We start from the raw sequence: 14,939 nt of genomic DNA on the forward strand, positions 1-14,939 counted from the left end.
ATATAATTTTCCCCCAAGGGGAGCGACCCTTGCCTAAGGGGTCGCTCCCCACCAAAAAAAAAACAAAATGAAAAAAAAAAAAAAAAATGGTCCCTGGTGCCTAGAGGTTTCTGCCCCCCCTGGGGGCAGAAAAGGCCTTCCCGAAAATATGCCCCCCCTGGGAGCGACCCTTGCCCAAGGGGTCGCTCCCTTTTGTCAATAACAATAAAAAAAAAAAATAATCCCTGGTGTCTAGTGGTTTCTGCCCCCCTTGGGGGCAGATTGGCCTCATCAAAATAGGCCAATCTGCCCCCAAGGGGGGCAGAAATGGCCAAAATATAATTTTCCCCCAAGGGGAGCGACCCTTGCCTAAGGGGTCGCTCCCCACCTCAATAAAAAAAAAAGAAACAAAAAAAAAAAAAAATGGTCCCTGGTGCCTAGAGGTTTCTGCCCCCCCTGGGGGCAGATCGGCCTAATAAGGCCGATCTGCCCCCAGGGGGGGCAGAAAAGGTCTTTTCAAAAAAATGCCCCCCCTGGGAGCGACCCTTGCCCAAGGGGTCGCTCCCTTTTGTCAATTTCAAAGAAAAAAAAAAAAATCCCTGGTGTCTAGTGGGGTTTCAAAAGCCGGATTGCAAGCAATCCGGCTTTTGAAACCCTCGGAGGGACTTCAAAGGGAAGGAAATACTTTTCCTTCCCTTTGAAGCCCCTCCGGGCCTCCCAAGTGATTGAAAAAGAAATGCTTTTGCATTTCTTTTTCAATCGCGCTGGAAGCAGAGCTTCCAGCGCGACGAGGGAGGCCCCTGTGACACATCAGCGCGCGCGCGCGCGCTGACGTCACAGGGGGGGGGGGGGGGGTCGGGGGTGGAAGGGGAAGGGATTCCCCGGTCAGCCCTGACCTAGGGGGGTGGGGGGGGGTGGGGGGGTGGCCCTCGGGAGGAGCGCTAGCGCTTCTCCCGAGGGAAGCATTCAGGACGTAATGGTTACGTCCATGGCGCCACACGGGCGCTGCCATGGACGTAACCATTACGTCCGTGGCGGGGAAGGGGTTAAAGCCTTAAGAAACATATCTGTTGTTGCCGTAATCTGTTTTTAGCTTTTAATGTAATTTTGCTTATTAAATGTTTGTTGAGTGGTCTGAATTGGTTTGGGTATTTTATTGTGTTGTTGTCCTAACCTTGGTGTTGTTTGGTACTGCTTGTACCTATTGCACATGTCTCTTAGGAACAGCTTGTGCCATAGCGACCAGAGGTTGAGCAGAGTTTTGTCAGTGAACTGTCTTGTATGTTAACAAAACTGTGGTTTATTACGTTGCAATGGTGACCCTCTGTAAATGAATAACGCACTTTTTGGCAACTTACATTGATGTAAATTATAGGTGTAAAGTAGAGGCGTTCGCATTGGTTCTCCTGACTCTGTCCTTGTTACTCCTGGCCTCAGGGGGACTGAAAGTAAAAAGGCCATTGCAACAGTCCCTTTACAGAAAATAGGACTCCTTTGTAGGGCTACCTTTGATACAAAGAGTGGGAAGCGTTGGCATCATTGGCAGTCAGAGCACTTCTACTGTCCCACGCCCTTTGGCTTAATCAGCGCCAGTGGACAATAGGCAGCTATGTTGAGGCTGCAGCGAAATCAACTATCATCCCCGGCGAGAGCACAGATGCCACGGTTTTGCTGTGCATCATGCCTTGGACCTCATTGTCGTGAAGGGGCACTGAAGGATAACTCACTTTCAGTTTGATTTCACCTGGAAAGCGAATCCATGCCCTTGCATTTCATTACCTGAGATATGATGAGTCCTGTTGGAGTGTGCTTCAGTCCTTTCCGAGGCACTAGATGCGGCATGTTGGGGAATCCTGCCGCCCTGGAAGAGTGAAAGTGCACTGTAAATTAGTATACTACTTCATTACATCTAGTTTGTAATTTCAAAAGTACTTTGGATCCTTTTCTTACATTAAATAAAGTACGTATTTATTTGTAAGGGATGGAGCCTCAAGGCCCGATTCTTTGATTGAGTGGATGTGTTAAAGTAATAGTGAATTATGTAATATGTTTGCAAGAAGTGGATTACGTCTTTGTTTTGAGCCCACACAAATGTCCTAGGTGTTCTCTAAATTTCATTTTGATCGTGGCTTGTCCATACAAACAGAACATGTTTTGTATCTGCTTGGCCATTTGCCACCATCCTCGTAGGCTTCCAACCCTTCAAAAGTGGCATTTTAATCTACTTCCTACCACATCCAAGTGCTACAAGGGGCAAGCACACACAAGCACAGACACTAGCACACACAGGCACGGTTCTGCTCTAAACTCTCACCTCATCTAAGTGATGAGCAGGCACGGTTCCCCATAACCCTTCTGTCACATTGAGCCTCTGTCCACTTTGATTCACTCCTGCTCCAAACTCTCCGCCTGTAATATAGTGAGGTTTGGAGAAGGTTGTGCCACTGGTACCACTCTGGTCCCTCACAGATAAGTGTGAGACAGGTGAAAGCTGGAGGAAAGGGCACTGCCAATGCAGCTGCCCCGGGGTTTCCTCCAGTATTCTCTAGGCATAAACACCCAGTGCAAGAGAGAAAATTCAGTGGCCATCCAGAGAAGTGTAGGTAACCCCATTGCCAATGATAAATTGTAAGACTTAGGGGCATATTTATGATGCCTCTAGCACCACCTTGCACCACATTTGCCTCATTTGTTCTTACGCAAATGTGGCGTTAAGGTGGCATTTCCCACGAGCCATATTTACAAAGTGGCATAATGCAAGCATTGTGCCACTTTGTAAACCCGTGCACCACATTATGCCTGCACCAGGCATAATGTATGCAAGTGGGGAATTCCAATGTAGGGAGGCCCAGAAAATCGACGCTGAGAAATTTACTAGATTTCACTGCTCCATTTTTAGCGTCGTTATTAACTCCTGCCTAAGGCGGTATATTGTAAATACGGTGCGCACATGGTGTTGTTAGTGGGGGCGCAATTGGTCACTAGAAAAGTGGTGTATCATGAATGATGGGCCACATTTCCATATATATGCCCCCTTGTTTCTTCTTGAGTGAGTTTGCTTTTGCTTTCTCAACATACTTGCTAAAATGATCTTTCCTTTCCTCTCCATTAACTCCTGTTTAACATGGGTCGAACCTAACACATTATTAGTTCACTGGAAAGTGACAGATATTTAAAGCCAGTACAAATTAAACATATTTTTTTGTTGAAATCTACCACTGCCTGGTCAAATTTGTTCCTTAGTTAGTTAACTTCCAAAAGTATGACGGTGTCATCCTGGATTATGAACTAGTGAGACAGCAATGTCTGCACTTCAAAAACTGTTAGTAATTCAGTTCTCTTCCAGCCAGGGAAAACAGTTTCAGTGAAACCACTGGTAGCTGCACCAGAAAACAACAGGCTTTTCCTCCGAGAAATTAAACAACAATAAAGTCAAGATACCAACAAGTAAATCTGACAAAACAGCTAAGTAAAAGGAGGCCCTTTTGAAAAAGGTTTAAAGAAGGACAAAAAATGACAAATATTGGTTAAGGAGAGAAAGAGATTTGATGATTTGTTTAATCAAACGTTAAAAAGTGTAGATAAGAAACAATGGGGTTAAGAGTCAAAATTAGCTTACATGCTTTACCAAGAACAGCCCATGGGGGCTGCACTTAAATCAAAAACAAAAACAATTAACCACAAATGTCCCTGCCTCACACAGACTGGGGCCGTAGGGGTAGGCTAATCCAGACAAAATTATCTCAAATTCATTAACCGCTTTAGGCCATGGATTCCAGGGGGGAACAGGCTTCTCTACCTCTGCTGCAGGACCACAACCAAAATGGCATCCCAAATTTCCAGGAAGATTTGGGCATGTTTTGCCAGGTGGAATTGGCAATTTAAAAATTCACACTCTGGCTGCACTGGGAGGCCTGGAGACATGTCTTACAGGCTGCTTTAGTGGACAACACAGTGAGTACTGCAAACCACTAGTAGCATTTAATTTACTGGCCCTCTGTACATATGGTACTACTTACTAAGGACTTACAAGTAAAGTAATTGTGCCATTTAGGGGTATGCCAATTCTAATTTGTTTAGAGAGGAGAGCACAAGCACTTTACCACCGGTTAGCAGGAGTAAAGTGCACATAGTCCTATAGCCAGCAAAGAGGTTCAGCAAAAGAAGGCAACAATGGTAGGGAATATCACAAAAAAGATTTTGATTTCTAAAACTTGTGTATGGCATGATAGATTCTGTGGCTATCCTGAAGGATGTAAAATCTTGTGAGCCTAACTTGCTCTCAATTAAAGCAGCCTTTTTCAAGTCATCAAGTGTGCTGTAATTTGATTCCTGTCCCGATATGAGTCGTGGGGAAGGCTGAGGGGAAAAGTTATAGAAGATTTTCAGGAGACTTGAGAGGAAGGAAGATGTTATAATGGGGGTACGTGAAGAGAGAAGAGAAGGTCTCAAGTGCTCTGAGAAGGTATAGGAAGAACTGAAGGGGAAGATAAGAGGGAAAGGGAAAAGGGTGGCTGCAGGTGGCCAGGAAATAGGATATGGGAGAGCTGCAGGGTAAGAAGATGGGGAAGAATGAGCTGGAGTATGAGAGATGCAGAATAGGAATAGGAAAGGTATTGTGAAGCTAGAATAGGAAGTTATAGAGGGAAAGTGAGATAGTTATGGTAAAGCTGCAGGGGGAGACGTGAGCTGGGAGAAGAGTGTTAGAGGTTTGTTTTATGAAAGGACAGTGTCCCCTAGATCACATAGTTAAAAAGTTCCCTGCATTTCCTACCTTTAATCTCAGGGGTTGTTTTTCTCAGCAGAATATCAGTATTACCCTCTAAGTGCTAGAACTGATATTCTATTTTCTCATGAGCTAACTTTAAAACTATGTTAAGAAAAGCTCCAAATGTCCATTCACATTCAAAGTATTTGAATATGAATGGACATTTGGATCTTTTTTCTTTGAACAACTTAAAGAGGGCGTAGAAGTCCCAATGTAATTGTGAAAACCCGCATAGAGGAAACACTGCAAACTACACATGATAGCCAAATTATTCTTAGTAATAAGGAAAGTTCTCAAGAGAAAAATGTTTGAGCTCAGCATAAAAATGAAGGGAAGCCTGCAGCAAGAGATGCAGGAGAGGGAAGGTAATAGTGCGGGAGGACAGGCGAGAGGAAGGTGGGAGAGTGCCAGGAGAGCTGAGCTTGGACAAGGAGAGCTGCAGGAAGAGGTGAGAGCAGAAGTGAAAACTGCAGGACGTTTCGAAGAGATAAGGGAGGGATGCAGGGGAAGTGGTAATGAGTCCAGACTAATAAAGTATTTTGCTGCCAGCATGGAAAGCGAGGAAAAGGAGAAGTGAGATCAAGGGACCATGGGGGCCTCTCTCTCTTTTGCCATTGTTACTGTTTTGTCCTTTGCCAGTCATTGATGTAGACTCATTCACCGCATTAGTGCCACTTGGCCACCATATGACAGTAATCAGCAGCTAAGTGGTGACCACTTAAACTTTGCAGAGGGTCTGCCACCGCGTGCCACAGCGTGGCGATTTTTTTAACTTTTAATTCCTTTGGGGTAGAAAGATTTTACTTGAAAACAGCAAATTGTGCAGCAGGTGGTTGCAAATGCGGAAAATCCATAATTATGTGAAAAAAACACGTAGCCAGAAAATTACATAATGGTAGTGGCTCTGATATTATCCAAATTGAGAAATGTTGAAAGTCTGGGAGGAGTTCTGGGACGATTCGAACCCATGGGCTGCATGTTACACGCAGACCTCAGCTGCATGAATAAATGATCACGCTTGGAGCTGTGCAATGCAGTGATTTCAAACACGTTCGGGCTCCGCATAAGGGCCGCTGCAGCCTGTATTTACCAGATGTGCGCTAAATTAAGCACTCCGTTTTCTCAATTTTTATGATGTGATGCCTGCATCTGTGAGCAGGAACATGCTAATTCCCAGCATCTGCAGTTATGGACCCGAGTTGAAGGTGAGAGTGCTGCATAATGGGGAAAGGGGGTCACTAACAGCAATTAAAGCCCCGCAGGAAAGGGTAATAAAGCCATAATCATCCCTAACCCAAAACAGGGAGGTGCAGTGGGAGCAGGGACTGCCTCTAAAATCAGCTTCTTTCTCCTGTAGAGCGCCCCCTGCTTTCTGGTCAGGAGGTGTTGTGTGAGACGCAGCTACCTGGGCTCCACCCCTTGATTTGGTGAAGGGAAATGTAAGGTCTATGGCCTCAAAGCAGTCCTTAATTTGTAAATAACAACGTGCTGGTGCCCAAAGCCCTCCTCTGAAGCATGCGGCTGCTGTATTTAAATGTGCGAGCATGGAATATTGAGGCAGCGTAATCCTGAAGCCATCCCTGGCCTATTCAATCCCTTTAAAGCCACTCCCTGCCCCTTCAGCTCACTCTTGCACCTTTCTGCTTTCTCCCATTGTGAAGCTTTTTTGTTTTTGTCTTCTTCCGTCTTTCCCAAATGTGTCTTTTGCTCGCAGTAAATGCTTGAGGCAGAAGACTAAGCGCCGGCCCTCAAAAACAAGTGCTGGTGCTCAGCACCGGAAACAACAAGCACAAATTAAGCACTGCCTCAAAGTAATAGGAAAAAAAACTAAACAAACATGTCAGTTTGTTAAGGTTTTTATACCGTTCTATGCTTGACTGTGCTCTCCCCTCACCAAGGCAAAGGGTGGAGCCTGGACAGGTTGTCCGAATCACCACCTAATGTGAGACAGCAGGGGGAGTACTGTGAGGGAAAGATGCATTTTTGGCCATGCTTGAGGTGAGAGGCAGTTCCTTCCCACTGCACCTCACGATTTTTCTTCGCACCTGCTCTTTAGTTCGGGTGAATTGCAATTAAGGCAGGGGTGTGGCCCGGTCCACAATGACACCCCATCAGAGGGCATTAAGTTGGCATCCACAGAAACAAAAATCAGCCGGGGGTTGCTTGTGGTCCCATCTGGAAGGGGGCTCACCTGGCAGTTCGTAATGGACTATTCCTGTGATGAGGAGGGTTGGTACTGATTTGCATAAGACAGGCCTCTGTCTAGAGTGCAAAAGAATGCCTTGGAACACTACCATGAGATTACAAGTGGTTATACTATGTGCATGCATCCCTCCCATCACCTCTGTCTGCTTCACGCCACAGGATGCTCCCAAGTGGGACTGTAACTGTAGTTATAGCCAGTTCTTTTAATTGATTAAAAATAAGTGCAGGCACTCATTAAAATGAGCTTAAAGTGTGGCGAGTAGGCAGGGCTACAACATAGCTAAAGGCAAGACATGATGATACTTAATGACTTCTACAATAGTTACAGCACAGACCAAAACACGAGGACTGTGTTTATATAAAGAAAATGGTTAACTCATTATACAAAATGAGAGCCAAACAGGATATGTTAACATTTCCTTGTTTTGTAATATTTGCAGCTTCTTAATGCCACATTGCTAATTGTAATTGTTGTTCTTTGGCACAATGCTATATATTTTCGAGCAAAGGAGTAGTCAGAAAATGAACATTCCCCCCACTTTGAACCAAAGCTCATATGGCACCAACCAAATGAAGCAAGTCATCACAACCCTCCCAAGAAGAGATTGTTTGTCTCTTCCATCAATCTATACATTCATCCGACCATCTACCTGCTGATATCCACCATTTAACCCTTACATTCTGTTGTCTATTCAGTCTTTCATCCATTATTTAGTCTTTCACCATTCCGTCTGTCCACCCTTCCATATTCAAACATATCCATCCATTTCCAAACCTATCCGTCCATTCATCTATCTATCCATCTTTTCACTCATCCGTCTCCTATCAATCCTTTCACTCATCCATCCATCCTCTCATCTCATCCATCCATCAACCCTTTCACTCTCATTCCATTCGCCCTTTAATTCCAGCCATCGATCCTCCCTTTCATTCATCCATCCACTTGTTTGCCTATCCATCCTCTCTTCCTTTCATTTATCCATCCACCCATTCTTTCACGTATCCCTCCATTCACCCTTTCATCCATCCATCTACCCTCTCTTTAAATCATCCATCCATTCTTTCACACATCCATCCTTTCATTCATCCATCCATCCATCTATCCACCCTTTTACACATCTATTCATCCAACCTTTCACTCGCACACCCATCCATCCACTCACTCAGCCACCCACCCTCTCTTTCACATTATTTATGAACCTTTGCCACTGAGTTGCAGACAGAAGAGTTGGCCCATCAAGTAACCAATTCCCCACTGTAACTTCTAAAGCGGGGGCTCACGACATCACACACACACACACACACACACGCACACCCACACACACACACAGAAACAAGAAGACATGGACACACAAAGCACTCCTGTGAGTACCGGCCCATTTAATGCACTGGTTTTCGTCAGGAAATGGAGCATTCTGATTGGCCATCCAGCTCCTAGCTGTCCATCCACACTAGTACTGCATATTGTTGAATTCAGGGTGGGGGAAGCACGAAGAAAGATATAGAATGCAGTACATGGTGATAGTTCGGTCTGCAAACACTTTTATTTACCTCTCAAATGTATTTAACTTTTTGGCAAAACGGATGACCCCACAATAGTGGATGAACCCCTCAGTGAGGGATTCGCAGAAGGGCCATACCCAGCAGAGGTCGAAGTGGGCAGGGTAAAGGGGAAATTATGTTCCCAAGATTTATTATTTTGCTCAAAACAGTTCCCATACTTTTTATTTTAAAACAACCCTTCTTGAGTGGTTCATTTGCTGCAGGTAGAAAAAAGTGAATGAAGGAACTACTTTACGTGGAGGGAGAGACAGATAAAGAAGAAACAAGCCTTCTCTCTGGTGCCAGCTACCTAAAAGAAATGTAAACGTGTGCAACTGGTTAATAGGCAGATCTGAAGGCAGCTTGTAGCCAGTATAGGTTTTAATTGATGGAATCAGGAATTTCAAAGGAAACCTATAAAAAAGGTTTGCACATGATGTAATAGGCGCATTATTAAATGCATAACTTCTGAAAGCATTGTAAACATGGAATCAAAATCTGTTTGCACATTTTGCAACAGCCTGTGTGCAACCTATTGTAGACTGTATGTAACACAGTTTTTAAACTAATCACTACATAAGTCACTGTGGTTTCTGTCACTGTTTTGGACCTCTTAGTAATATAAATACACTTCATTATTTGGCCAAGACACCAACCATAATTCAAATCAGTGACAGTCCAGATACAAACACAGATATCTGAAGTGATCACATGAACAAACCAAACTGTCCTACCAGAAAAATGCATTTCCTCTAGATGAATTTAAGATGCATTTATATTTTTCATTTGAGGGTGTGCATATATTTTACATGTAGTTAGTTCTAGATCAAAGACTAACAAAATATTTACAGAATATTGTGTTCTTTTTAGCCATGTCTTGTCCCCGCCCCCACCCTCACTGACCACTCCCCCATTGTCCTCAGGGTCACAGTCCCATACTTTTCTATATGCGCTGATACCAGTGGTTGAAGTGGGTGGGATCGGAGGGGCATGACGTGCCCCTATTTTTTTAAGTTATGAAAAAACGTTCCCCTACTTTTTATGAAAGACAACCATCCTGGGACGGTAAACTCCGATCGTGGAAATGCTTCAGCTTAAATTTCATTCAGGGGGTCTCCTGTGCTGTGAGATCGAGGGAGGGGTAGGCAGCTTATCAATAAATTGGCCTTCCTGCCAGGGTGCCTCCTCGCCTGAAAGAAAAGCAAATGCAAACAACTGGTTAATCTGCAAATGTAAAGGGGGCTTGGGAGCTGGTTCTGGTTTAGTTGATCGAATCACATGAAGCTTTGTGATGACAAAGATTTATTCTTTTCGACTGGTAGTACAAAGGAGTTACCAGCTGAGCTGTGCTGTGTGTGCTTTTCAGGACAGTTAAATAACAAGCATTTGCAATACAATGGGTCTCGGTTTGCTCGACTTAGAGCTATTGGCATTGTAAATTCCTAACTGGACTTTTCTTGCCACACAAACTGAAAATAAAAAGTAAAACAGTTGACATGAGCGAGCTGATTCAAAGTGCCACCGCCACCATGAGCGTGAGCGGCAAGGAGAGGCACAAAAGGAAAAAGAAGTTCGCCAGCAGTCAAAGTTATCGGCAAAAGTGTAATTATCCATGTAACTGGATCGATGGCCAAGGCGGTAACAAAACCACCCCAAGGAGGGAGAAATGGAAAGCATTTACCAACGAAAACTAAGGATTTTTGAAAGGCAAGCCCATGAACGAGTGATAGTGTTGGGCGTACAGTGGGTGTGGTTAAAAGCCCAGATACATACCAACATGTCAGAAAAGCAGTGCTTGCACGCTGCTATGCTCGACCTAAAAATTAATCATTACGTGCAGACTGGGCATTACCTTAACTTATATTTTAGAAGCACCATTTTATCTGAAACCTTTTTGCACATTTTGTAGCAGTCTGTCTTTTACTGCGTGTAATGCACGTTTAACAAAATGACTTACACGTTCTCAGTGCATTCTGTCACAGTATCGGCCCTAGTAGAACTAACAATACACAATTCTCCATAGTACCAACCAAGATTTTATTCTGTAGCCTTCTGGTTACACATAGACCACTCAGTGCATTAACTAATAGAGGCTTCATAAAACACAATAGTGTGCTTACCACTGATTAATTTAACTTTTTCTTTTTTTTTTCATATAATCCCTGAGTTATTATTTATTTAGCCACCTTAAGGAGAATATTTTGTTTTTTTAGCCGCACCTTTGATCCCGCACCCACACTCATTGACCCGATCCCCGTGCACGCAGCATCACAGTTCCCATACTTTGTTTAAATGCACTTCGACCGTTGGTTGATGCCTTATATAGGCCGGTATCCTCTGGTCACACTATTTGCACTTCCTACATTTGAAAATACTTCTCAGCACTGGTACAACACTTTTAACTGGAGGTACCGGCACTTCTCAATAGGAGTGGGCGCTCTGGACATGGAGTACTATACCCCTATATTTCCATTTAAAGCACTGACCATGCCAGGTTTCGGGTCCAGATCCCTCATCACAGTATGATACAAATAAAAGATCAGCACTGCTGCCCCTGACAATAGAAGTAATTCCCAACACAAGACCACCAGCTTTCTTCATAGCTGTGGACTCCCATCCTTATCCTGTAAGCCATTCCCCATTTTCTGTTAAATCTCCTTTTTGCAGACACTTGCCAAACACATCAGTGGGGAAACAAATTAAGCTTTAGAGCCTAAATGAGCTGCTGGGATGCAGCTTCTACCGAACTAATCTGGGCAATGAGGTGAACGTAATTGTGTTTGCTTTAATGCCATTTTCCAGCGGGCGAGGCAAGGAAGCCGGCACGCGCAGGGCTCGGCGCGCGAGCGCCCACCCTGACGGCCCTCACGCCTGAGTCACAAGTGGTAATCGCCCAGGCGGGGGTGGGGGGCAGAGAGAGCATGGACGTCTGCCCGAGGGGAGGCTGCAAATTAGTGTTCAAAGCAACCCCCCCATCCCATCCCCAGGGCCCCTGGTTTCAGCGCATCAGAATAAATTGAGGACGTCGGTGTATAATTGGGAGTGTGTGGCGCGGCTCTGCCACCGCCATTCAGAGGAAAAGTTCACTCGCTGCATTCAGAGGCGCTGCTGGTGCCAGCGGCAGGCTTCACGACACTAGACGAGCGGCCCATGCTCTCCGGACCGCCTTGCAGCGCCGGGAACATCGCCCACGCGCAGCTCAATGTTTGATTGATTGACATTTACATCTCGTTAAGCCACTAGCGCTACATCAGGAAACAGTGTGCGTGTGGTGAAGTGAGGGCGCGCTATATCAGGGGACACTGTGCTTGTGATGAAGTGAGGGCGCCCCCTGGCGGCATGAAGGGGCGCTGCTGGAAGTGCTGCATTCTGAGATCTTGTACCCTGGTCCTGCTGCTCACCCTGTTCTCCCTCTCTTCTCTCCTCCTGCTCGTGGGTGATACCAGGTGGACCCTGCTGCGAGGGAGGATCGGGCGCCTGGAAAACCCCTTCCGGATCTCCGTGGAGTACCTCGCCAACAAGGGCAGGAGCTTCGCTGCGCTGGACTCCTTCTCACTGAAGAACTGCAGCGCAGGTACCGTGACGCCCCTTTTAATCTAACGCTGGCCGCCGGACACAGTTTTTGTGAATGAATAAATGGATGATGGATCAATAAATTAATTATTGCACAACTCCTCTGTGGCATATCGCTGCAAACTATATTTATGTTTTCTCTTGACTGATAGCTTGTTGCATGGTGAACCTTAAGAAGGCTATGTGATAACTTCATGCCTTCAAGGGTGCAGCACTCCAGCACTGGGGTTTTGTTTAACAACCAAATGCACTGTGGGAGAAGCAGTTCTTTTTCATTTCGATTGCTAAAATTGAACCAACACTATTGAAAACAAATGAAAACAGCGACACGGAGTCATATTTTTAAGCACAGTTTTGCAGCTCGAGTTGTATTGTGTACGTCCTGTCTGTGGCATGCATTGTAAGTGGTCCTTAAACGAGTAGTCAGTCCTAGTTGATAAATCAACAGCAATTTGTATGCCAGGACACTTTACCTCACACATACACTGTTGACAGTGAAACGTTTAGTCCCAGAATGCAATGTGCTGTTGGTCAAAATGCCAGGCCCGGGCTTCTTGGCCGCTACAAGCTAAACGTTGAGAGTTAGATGAGATGCATGTAGAAGTTTCTCTCTGAAGGACAGGTGCTTTAGCTGTGTAAATGCTTCCATTTCTGTATTGTTGAATTGCTTGAGGTCGTATACTTCGTGAACTCACTTGAGTGAACTGGCCTCATTTGCAGCCATTGACAGCTATGAGCGGTATGGTATGGCAAGGTACTGCTATAAACACACAGATCCAGAGTGCACAACAATGGTCCAAGCTTGGGTAGCTCATCTAATCCAGGTCTTTGCTTTAGTTTTTGTATGTTTTATTCCTGATTTTATATTGGGATAAACAGTTCGACAAGTGCTTTATTACGAAACAAAAACCTGGTTTGATGAGCTATTCACTCATGGACCTGGAAATCTTGAGTAGTCGCAAATGTATTTTTTTTCTCTGATATAAGTACACACGTTTATCATTTCTACTTGGCTTGCAGAGGATGGCTAGATGACACCATGGTAGCACACACTGCATTTCTAGTCTGAGAAGCAAGGCTGAAACTCAGAGAAAGCACCAATTTGTTTGGTGATAGTCTGGGATTGGGGGTGTTGTTGAGATTATTTAACCCAAGACTACAAATCCCCAGAAGCACTGTTCTGCTAAATGAAAGCCCAGGACTGGGAACAGCTTCCCATTGACTCAGAGTTATCTGTGCCCCCCAGGTATAGCACAGTGCCACTACTGCAGTTGTAATCCACTGGCATCTAATTTAGTAGGCAATCTCCTCAAATGAGAAGTTAAAGGGACTTTCATATTGGACGTGCTTTGAATCCGACAGCCCACGCTTCCGATTATGGTTCAAAGATGGAGGGAGCTTGCTGGGGAACCCAGACAATTCAGTGGTTGTGGGGCTCCACCTGAAGGATTTATCACTGTGCACAGTATAGTGTCCGTGCTCCATGATTGATAAACATATTGCAGCACTTCTGCTCTAATTATCCATGGTCTTTACAAAATTAGGTGGGCTGTTCAAAGAAAAGTACTTGGAGAAAAAGAGAATAATTTTATATTCTGTTGCATATCTTTGTTAGCATTTATTTCCATTCCAAATACGATGCTACTTCAACAAAAAATTGTCAGTTTTGTCCATGAGTGGTTCAGGTGAGTGGTTCAGGCTTTATTTTTTACATCCTAGTACTTGCAGTTCTGTTTTTTCCTTTTTCAAACCAGGACTATGAGACAAAGAATGCCCAGGAAAGAAAAGTAGGGTCAAGGAATTACTCATGCATGACATGGAACGACTTCATCTCTGATTAAGGGTGGTCTCCCATATTCTTCACAGATCCTCTGTGATGATATATATCTCCCTTTCTTGTGTCATTCTACAAATGCCTATGTTGTGTTGAAAGAGTTGATATTCCAAGCAGAGACGAATCAACAATCTAAAAAATGCACAACCTACTAGTGTATTCATGGGGGGAATGGCCAGACCGGCCATATGGGTATTCGTGCATTTTCTCAGTTGGCTTCAAGCAAGGGTTTTGCTTTTTTAGCTGAATGAACTGCCATGACCCAGCCTTGAAAGCATGTGATCCAAGTTATGAAACCTTATGATGTAATATGCACCATTTACATTTGGGGTTGTTCTCCCATATACAGTTTTTGTGCAAAGTGATGTATCTCACAACAGGTAGCACTGGGTTGACATCAGCTTCTCTGAAGTAGTAATTGGGGATGAAAGTACAGTTGAAAGTGTGAAGTGCATGGTTCAGTCCAGGTTTCTCAAGAAGTATGCAGGAAGGGCTTCATTATGTAAAACATAGTTATTCAGAGACTACTGGAGTAAAAATAAATGAAGTATCACATTTCCTAGGATTCAAAGCGTAATATTAATCACCTAGCATACACAGTGCGCACATAAGTTAAGGAAAATGAGAGTAAAGTGCCACTGTTCGTCAGCACAATACAACTGCATTGGATGTTAAAGCCTGTGGGGGTTATTTATGGGGAATTGGCGCAGGGCAGTGCTGCAAGTCTTCTTGCTGTGCTGCCCTACACCAATGTGATAGGGCAGGGATGCACTTTAGTTATCCAATACGGCTCATTCCTGTCCATTACCCCTGCGCCGGAGCACAATTGGCTGCCTAGTGCCAATGCAGGCACCCCTGCACCATGGCGTAGGGTTCGCTGTGTTGCATGCAGTTTTGTTTTTGTGCAGGAAAGGGCACCTTCCTGCACAAAAACAATCCAAAGAGGCATTTTCCTCTTTCTATGTGTGCTGCATTCTGCACACAGGGAAGAAGAGGAAAAGACAAAGAGAAATACAAATAGTTCTGAGTTGTGTAGTG

General features: G+C 44.6%; 1 protein-coding gene across 1 annotated transcript in view; it reads left to right on the top strand.

Annotated features, from left to right (window-relative positions):
- Positions 1-14,939, top strand: part of ALK (ALK receptor tyrosine kinase) — a 2,590,648-nt gene that overhangs the window by 1,761,704 nt on the left and 814,005 nt on the right. The window contains exon 5 of the mRNA XM_069233821.1: positions 11,941-12,068. Coding sequence (XP_069089922.1) covers positions 11,941-12,068 — 128 coding nt within the window. The remainder of the gene's footprint in view (positions 1-11,940; positions 12,069-14,939) is intronic.

Source organism: Pleurodeles waltl, chromosome 5 (genome assembly GCF_031143425.1).
Source record: "Pleurodeles waltl isolate 20211129_DDA chromosome 5, aPleWal1.hap1.20221129, whole genome shotgun sequence".
Lineage (NCBI taxonomy): Eukaryota > Metazoa > Chordata > Amphibia > Caudata > Salamandridae > Pleurodeles > Pleurodeles waltl.